At 45.8% G+C, this 9131-nt stretch overlaps 1 protein-coding gene and 1 pseudogene across 5 annotated transcripts in view; one reads left to right on the top strand and one right to left on the bottom strand.

Moving 5' to 3' along the window:
- Positions 1–8138, top strand: part of KANK4 (KN motif and ankyrin repeat domains 4) — a 40502-nt gene extending 32364 nt beyond the window's left edge. For all 5 annotated transcript variants that reach the window (XM_023536222.1, XM_023536221.1, XM_023536223.1 and 2 more), the window contains 2 exons: positions 646–846; positions 6388–8138. In XM_023536222.1, coding sequence (XP_023391990.1) covers positions 646–846; positions 6388–6492 — 306 coding nt within the window. In that variant the 3' untranslated portion in view covers positions 6493–8138. The remainder of the gene's footprint in view (positions 1–645; positions 847–6387) is intronic.
- A 380-nt stretch (positions 8139–8518) lies between these two features.
- On the bottom strand, positions 8519–8637 carry LOC111745289 (annotated as a pseudogene).
- Positions 8638–9131: the final 494 nt, after the last annotated feature.

Raw genomic sequence — 9131 nt, 5'->3', positions numbered from 1 at the left:
GAAGTGGCCAGGATCACATACGAGGCAACAGCAGAACCAGAGCTTGGACTCACTCTCTAAGTCTATTGCCATGTCCACTGATGATCTCAGGGATGTGATAAATTATCAGTGGGCATGGATCAGAAATGACCATAGGACCGTGCAAACAGAGTTCTTGTTGAGACAAGAGGGTCCTGAGTGTCATTAAACTGAAAATACCAGAGGTATTTCAAGATGACTGAGGCTTCCTGGTAGAAGTCAGGCTGGGACAGGCAGTAAGAAGTCATGTCCTTCATTTATTCCATTCCATCGTTTGACACGTATCAGTGCATGCTTATTGCCAAGCACTGGAAATACAGAGACTTAGTCCCTGCCATCAGAAATTTCAGTCCACAAGAAAGAGATTAACAGGCTGTGATGCCAAGTGGTAAGTTCTGTGTTATGAATCCAGTGCCTAGGAATTGGTAGAAGGCTTTAGAGAAGATGTAGCTAGTGTCTTAGAAGAATAGAAGTTTGTCAGGCAGAGAAGGATGTCTCATACCAATGGCAGAAGGAAATTAAGGTCAATGGACATTTTCCAGAAAAGTCATTCCTGAGCACACCCAGGCTGGAGTAAGGTCCCTCCCCGTAGGCAACAGCTTCACCCATTCTGTGCTCTGTGTGCAGGGAGGCCAGACTGCGCTGATGCTGGGAGTCAGTCATGACAGGGAGGACATGGTTCAAGCGCTACTGAGCTGCCAGGCAGATGTCAACCTGCAGGACCATGATGGATCATCGGCCCTCATGCTGGCCTGTCGCCATGGCAATGCTGACATGGTGCGGCTGCTTCTGGCACACCCAGCCTGCGACAGCAGCCTGACTGACAAGGTGAGACTTCCAGGAAATTAACAAGTGAATGTTTTACTTCCCTCCCTGAGACATTCCTTGCCAGCCAGCAGAACTCAAGGAACCATATAGCAGTAGCGACAGAACTGACCTCATAACACTGTTGTGGGATTTAAATGAGATGATTCATGGTGAATGCCTGGAGTCTTGGAGCTGAGAAACCCCAAACTCTAGCCTTTCACACCATTATGAGGGACTGTGCCCATGCCTGGCCTTGGCCCTGAACCTCATCTAGTCACCACAATGACAGCATGTGGACTTTAAGGCAGCAGCTTGGACGGGGAACCTCTGCCATCCATGGGGACTCCTGAAAGGCTAGATGAAGGAATCAAATGTAAATTAGGTCTATTCCTTGATAGTGACCCACTTTACAGAGTAACCCATTTCATAAAGCCAACCTTCTTGAAGTTACAGTGCCAAACACATGGTTCTTAAATAAACTTCCTTATAAGGTGATGGCAATGATGATAATGATGATGGTGATGGTGACGATGATGATGACAATTATAATAATAGTTTACATGTATCAAGTGCTTTCTCGGTGCCAGGTAGCATACTAAGCATTTACCGTGGCAACCTTGTGAGGTTGACTCTGTTGATACCTCGCATTTGCTCACAAGGAAACAGAGGCACCAAGTGGTTAAGTGACATACCCAAGATCACACAGCTGCATCACTGTCACTGCTGTCACACTGTAGAGTCCACATCTCTGGTCCCCTAGTAAATCCTCTGCACCTAGTAGAGTGTCTGCCACATATTAGATGAATGAATCAAATAGCTGAATAAATAAATCAGTCATGTGATACTATGACTGATCATTGCAGTAAGAGCTACACTCTTCCCATGCATTACCTCACTAATCCTCTCAATAATTCAGTCAAGCAGATACTGTGATCCACATTTTTTACTGATAAGGAAACAGAGGCCTAGAGAGTATGTAATCAGTATCTTGTGACCTTATGTAACTATCATAAGGTCACAAGATACTGATTCTCGAAGCAGGGATTCAAGATCAGGTCTGACTGCATTGTCCTTAATGTTGGCACTATAATTTAATGCTTTAAACAGACTTCTCTGTATTTTTTTAACATCCACGGTTCAAAAGGAGTAAAGGCCTGGGTGGGGAGGGGAAAAGAGTCCCCTCCTTTCCCAGAGACGGCCCCTCTTACTAGGCCATGAGGGAACTATCCAAGATTGTTCCATCAGTGAGTGATTCAAGCTGCTAGGTCCCTCAAACCACACACCAGGCAGCAGGCACTCCAGTCCATGGTCTTCAGGACCCGTGAACTCAGCTCTACTCCAAAGCTATTTCTGAGATAGAGAGCACAGACCCTCTTGAAATGCATGTGGGAATGGTCATCGGCTGCTGGAAATAAGAGCCTCCTATTTGTGTTAATGAGCTCCCTGCAAGGTCGCCCTGAGGGAGAAGGAGACAACTCCTTAATCTGGAACAGGCCCAGGGCCTTTTTAGGAAAGAGCACTCCTGTTGCCTCAGGGAGGCCTGAGAGAGCAGGCCTGTGGGACAGGGGCATGAGCTTCGGAAGTCCCCGGTTAGCTGGGATAATCAAGCGGTGACTCTGAGAGCATCTCCTGGATACCTATGGAGATCTGTCACAGATGAGAGAGAGCTAAATGGCTGCTTGCAGGAGGTGGAGGAAGAGTTATGGCAGGAGGGCCGTGTGGTACTTGTGACAACTCCGGTGACTGTCAGAAGCACGGACTTTAAACACTCATGGGTTTGACACTGGGATCAGTGACAGTGTGCCTTTGGCCCATTCACCTAACCACTCTGAGTCTCTGTATGCTCATTTGTAAATGGGGACAGTAATAGACATTATCTAAATATAGTAATGTTTGTACAGCCTGTATCTGACATCTAGGAGGCACTCAGTTGGTGGTAACTGTAATTTTTATGAACAGGTCAACAGTGAGAGCTGAAATGAAGCAACTACTACATTAACAAGTAGGGTCCTTGGCATTTGCAGACAGAGTCTGGAGGGAATAGGAAGCATGAAGGTCTGGAGTTAGGTAAGAGATCCAATCAAAGGGAGACTGGCCTCCAAAGGTCAAAGCCAAGCGGTCTACCTACCTGGTTTAGTCCAGTAGTTCTCATTCTGAGGTAATTTTGGCAATGTCTGGAGACATCTGAATTTGTCACAATTCAGGAGGAGGTGTTCCTGGCATCTAGTAGGTAGAGGCCAAGAGCGCTGCTAAACATCCTACAATGCACAGGAACAACAAAGAATTACCAATGATCTGGCCCAACATTGTCAGTAGTGCCATGGTTGAGAAACCCTTATGTTGGCGAGTGCTGAAATCCAGGTGGGCTCAGACAGCCATCTCAGTCAAGTTCTGCATTGGGGAAGAGTCAGGCTGGGTTTGAGGACCGGGCTACCTGCAATTCAGGGCAGGGCTCGAAACCTGGAAGGGAGAAACTGGACAGCTAACCAAAAATGGCTTGGCAAGCTTGTCGTAGCAGAAGGTAGAGAGGGTTAGAGATGCCCAGTGAGCACAAGCTGTGCAGGAGTTCTAGACCCCCACCACCCAGTCACATGCTGCCTGCTCCAGTCAGGGTCAACTCAGGATTCACGCCCAAAGTTCCCAAGGCCGACTTGGATGAGAAATTTCTGTGAGAGGTGGGGACTGACTGCTGACTGGGGCCCTACCCAGCACCAAGCCCTATGCCTCAAGCTTTACACTGAGATGCAGAGTCCATATCATTTTACTGTTCACCTTTCCTACGGAGATTGGATGCAGGGATTATTTGGGAATAACCTTGGAAAACTGAGAGAATTAATGTTCTGAAATTGGTTTCTCTCATCCTACCAACATTTAGTGGTCGATATAAATGCAGAACCGCCAGAGCAGTCAGCAAGGCATGCTCCCTAGGTTTAGAAAGTAATTCAAGAAATCAGCTGCCCAGCATCTGGTGGGGTGAGGGGAGCTGCAAGAGTGATGAGGTCGGGGAGGTGGTGGTGAGAATGAGCCCCAGGCCCCAGAGGCTCACCCTTTGAAAGGCTTGGTTTTGGCAGCTCTCTGAAACACCCATCAAATTGAAAGCATCCTAAAGGAAGATACTACGCCTTGTTTGTCGTTGTCTGATACATAATGGGTTCTTGTCATGTTGAAAGAGAACCTCGCCACACACACACACACACACACACACACACACACACACACACACACACCCCTACACACCTGTGCGTGCATGTGGGGGCTGCCCCAGCCCCTTTGTCTCTAGGCCTGCAGTGTTGCCTAGCAGCGGCTGGCCACACCTGGCTCCCATTGCAGCGCCACACAGTGGGCTTGTTCCCAGGACTCTTGCAGAAGCATTTAAGGGACACATCCTCCCCAGGTGGTCTTTTTGGCCACACTTCCTGAGCTGAATGGGATCTCCCACTCTCCATGCCTGCAGATGAGGGGCCCACAGATACAGGCTGTGTCATCTCCACATGAGTCCTGTTCAAAGGTCCTCTGGGACTGACCCTGTGGCTCTTTTCCATAATAACAGTAATCACACTATCTTCGAGGTTATTTGGAGCCTCAAAGTTGACAAAGCACAGCAATGACATCTCGAGTGCAGGAGGACAGGCCTAAATAAAGCCAGGCTCTTCCATTGTGGGGCTTTTATGAGACTCCTCTGCTTTAAATCTTCTCTTTATTCCAGATGGGCCCAATCTAAGAAGACGCTTGTTAGGATTTAGGTTGCTCGAGTTCTTCATCAAATTAAAATGAATACAGTACCTCTCTGTGATCATCCAGCACTCCTTCTGTTTTTTTGGGGTTTTTTTTTTTCAGAAAGTTATCTTTAATGTCTATGCTAAATAAATTACATTTACATACAAGACAAAACCATCAGAGGTTCTTATAAGAATCCAAAGTATAAGAATCCCAGGTAAATGCCACCACTCCCTCTTACAGCAGTGCATACTGAGTGCTTCCTGAAGAGCAGGCACAAGGCCAGGAGCTGGGACATGCACACTGGGCCACAGGAACAGGCCAGATCCAGGGCCTGACCTTGTGGAGACAGAGATTTATCAAATAACCCCACAAATGCAACTTTAAAAGGGTGGTAAAGGGAAGTTCAGGCAGTCGTGAGGGCTTTCAGGGAAAGAACTTCATACGTTTTATGAAGCCCATATGCCATCCTTCGGGGTCCTGCTGACACTCCATGGCTTTCCTCTGCTCCCCCTGCCCTACACACACACACACACACACACACACCCTGGCTATCCTCTCTCCTGAGCTCGAGCTTCCTCTTCTGGCTCATTTGGCTTCTTGCTGTGCATTATAGCTATTTACGTGTGTGTGTGTGTGTGTGTGTGTGTGTGTGTTGGGCAGGGGGCGGGGGGTGGAGTTCTGATGGCAGCTGGACTCCATCCTGGTACATGGAGAAAAAACTGCAGTTTAAGCTGAGTGTGAACACTGCCCACCTGCTTCTGTGGATTTTTCGCATTTAGGAAGTAATCCCCCACAATATACAGTAGAATAGAAAACAATCTGGGGGAGGATCTTGGGTGCCCCCCAAAGATCAAACCCTAATATTTATGCAACAAAATGTAAACTTATTCACACCATCAGGTTGGGTTTTACCTTCAAATGAGTGGTTTTTAGAGATGTTTGGATTTCAGAATTCTGAATATCGGATTGAGCCCACTCATGAGACTGTGGCTGCCTTCACAAGGCTCAACGGCTACCACGTCACATTGGCCTTTCCCCTTGTCTCCCCGAGAGAACGGTCGGTGCTGCCTGCACTCTAGAGCCCCTCCAAATACAGCTTCTCCAGGCAGTGGTCCCAGCAGCTGCCTGCATTGCCGCGGCAGCGTGACGAGTACCAGGGAAACCGTGCGCCAGGAGGTCAAAGGGGGCATGTCTTTCTGTGCTGTGAGCCCACTTCTAAGCATCGGTCCTTAGAAAATAATTAGAAATGGGAAAATGCTTTTGGCACTAAGTTTATGATGACTTGGAAACCACGAAGTCTCCAAGAGAGGGAAATAGTTGAGTAAATTATGGAATATTATACAGCCAATAAGAAAAGTTTTGTGTTATGATGACTACGTATGAACAGGGAAAAATCTTACAGCATACCATGGTAAGTTCAAAATAGAAGTAGATTTATATCATTCCTCTATCTGAAAACCAACAATAAATTTGCATAGGAGAAAAGACTGGAGGCAGACATATCGAAATGCTAACTTTCATTTAGGTCAGTGTAATGGAATAATGAAAGGATTATTTTATTTAATGTTTTCTGTTTTCCAGTTTTAAAAAATGTATTAAAAACCAAGTGACACTTTATTTCTATTGACACGAATTTCTCAGGAGTGAATGTTGTTTCCATGGATGGGGTCCATTTCTCATGATCCTCATGCCATTTGAATTTCCTCCACTCCTAGGGTGGCTAGATGCTCGGAATAGACTTCTATGTTCCATGCATGCCCACTACTCCTAACTCACCCTTCCTCTCTGGGGCAGAAGGCAGACAGGATAAAATTTGTTTTTCCTTTTCTTTCTCCCCTGTAGGCTGGCCGAACAGCTTTGTCCATCGTTCTGAAATCACCCGCCCATGTGGAAATTGCAGGGCTTCTGCGGGCCCACGCAGAGCAGGGCAGGTCCCTGGGGCCATAGAGGCTGTGGAAAAACTGGCAGCCAGGAACAAAGGCTTCTTCTCTGGACTTCTCCCTCACCCTTGGGTTATAGCCCGAGGGCCACCCCTCAAGAGAAGAAGCTATGTCAAATATGCACATACATTCCTGTTGTATAATTCTGCTCATTAGGATGCTTCATAGTTTTGCCTTAGGCCAAGCCCACAAACAATGCGGGCTGCAGAGCAGGGTGCAAGGTGCAAGGTGCACTGGTGTCATCTAAAATCCCAAACATCTTCAGCCTGAAATTCCTCATGACTCTACCCTTTGTAGCACTGCTTGGTGAGCAGGTAGAAGCACATTAGAAAAGCAATACTTTTCACATGGAATTTTAAAGTGCACCATCTTTTTGTTTTTTATCAATCATATATGACTATGTCCCCTTGAATATGCATGTCTGAGAGGATGGGGGAAAGATTTAAGCAGCCATCTTGGCTATCATTCTCTAGAAGGCCCTAGGAGAATCACCACACAGACAGGTGAACTGAACAGACTCCATTTTGGGTGTTTGTTCAGTTGGGGTTGACAGAGAAATTTTAAATTCAGACAAGGTAGGATGAAGCACATTGGCGTCAGTGCCAGATCTACAGTCTCAACCATTTCCGAGTCACTGAGTGGCTCCAGCTTTCTCCAGGGAAATTGGAATTAATCAGGAAATTCAATCCAATGAAGCACACCACATGTATTTAGGATGAGTTATTGTCATCCAGAAGCCACCACATTTCCTCCATAGCTGTATCCATGGTAATCCCAGCTCTTCTCCACTCATAGCCCTTGTGAGCAAACTATAAGCCCCATGTGGCTCTGAGGCCCCAGACTGCAGAACTTTCCAGCCTGGACTGTAGCAGGAGTATGGGAGCCAGGCGAGGCAGGGCACCCCCTAGGCTAACATCGCTCTCTACTAGATAGTTTTTTTTTTAAGTTCCGTAATCCCAGGGCCCACATGTGCATGGTTCATACTCAGCAATTTACACAGTGTATCTACAAATATGTTCTTCCTTGAAGTTTCCTATACACAAAACTACCTTATATAAAAAAGAAAAACATCAACATTCAGTGAGTCTCATGTTGAAAACACAAAAGCTTGAGTTCTCATTTTGACTGAGATGCCACTTTGTTTGCTGCCCCTTGGGTGAGTCATGAAACCTCCTTGGGCCCCAGTTTCATCATCTTTGAAAACGGAAATTAGCATACAGCCTACCTCCTGGGAGTGTTGTGCAAGGCACAGCGATGGAAGTTTTGGAATCCACTTTTAATCCATAAAAACTGCATACAGAGGTTTGCCATTGGGATTCATTAGAAAGGCTCAGAGTTCCAGAGAAGGACACAAGCATGTGACGGTGTTGTTCAGAGGTAGAGAGAATAGAGCAAATAATAAGCTGGAATGCTTTAAACGGGTTTATTTTGACCTCAAAGCACATTTTAAGAGCAAAACCCTACATTAATAAATGTTCTCCCCCAGTGCTTCTCAAAGTTGGACGTGCATACACATCTAGGATCTTGTTAGAAGGCAGTAGATCTGAGGAGGGAAGGGGGCCTGGGATTCTGCATTTCTAACCAGTTCCCAGGGTATTCCAATGATGTTGGGCTACACCACATGTGTTAGTATATTAAAATGCTGCCCCTCAATCTTTTTGTCTTTGCATTTTTCTGCTCTTAGTTCTTGGGAATTTGCAATGTGAGTCTTATTTACTATTGTGGTTGCCAATTTAGGGTATATTTCTGCATTTCGCATTAGGGTAGCAACTTTAACTTGGTCATTTTTTTTTTTTTAAATCTCATTTGTGTTCAACTATTTTTTTTTTCACCAGAGAAGGCAAACTGGTTTTCCTAGAGTCTGAAGCCATTGAATCATTATCAAAAAGACTGTCCATGCTTTCCAAGATTTTCAAATTTATTTATTTATTTTTTAGGCAAGGCAACCCTTGGTTCACCTCACAGATTGCAAGGACCTTGTCAGTTTACAATCCCTTATTTTTTTAATTTTTTAATTTTTAAAAATTTTTTTATGCCTACAACACCTGGTCTTCCTAGGTGGTCTCCCTTCCAAGTACTAACGAGGCCCAACCCTGCTTAGCTTCTGAGATCAGACGGGATCAGGCTTGTTCAGGGTGGCATGGCCGTAGACAAGATTTTCAGTCTTGAGTTTGGAATGTGAACGCATGATCTTATAACCACTGGATTGTCTGCCACCCGCCCCACTGTTCCTTGGCTCTAGAATTCATTCAACAAATGTCTGTTGAAAGCACCAGGTGCCTGACATTGTTCTCAACACTGGGTTTTAGAAAGCAGCTTTGGCCTCCTCTACAAAAACAGTGTCTAAGGTTTCCACGATCTAAAACCCAGGCTTTCCAGGACCTTAAGCCAAGGCTCCACTAATTAACACATTTATCAAGTGCCTGACAGCATAGTCTCCAAGCAACATATATCAGGCTTACTGGCACAGGTATTGAGCTCAGGCCTGGGGAGAGACACACAGGTATCATTAGCTCTGCTCACTGCCTCTATGGAGTATACAATCTGCTTTTGGAAGACAAGACACGTGCCAACAGTAAGGAGTAAAGTCAGGCAACATAGTTTATTCCACAAATGTTTCTGGAGTGCTCACTGTGCAGGCACTGG

This window comes from Pteropus vampyrus, unplaced genomic scaffold (assembly GCF_000151845.1).
Source record: "Pteropus vampyrus isolate Shadow unplaced genomic scaffold, Pvam_2.0 Scaffold151, whole genome shotgun sequence".
NCBI classification, from domain to species: domain Eukaryota; kingdom Metazoa; phylum Chordata; class Mammalia; order Chiroptera; family Pteropodidae; genus Pteropus; species Pteropus vampyrus.
Note: the sequence above shows the minus strand (reverse complement) of the source record. Positions and strands in the feature narration are given on the sequence as shown.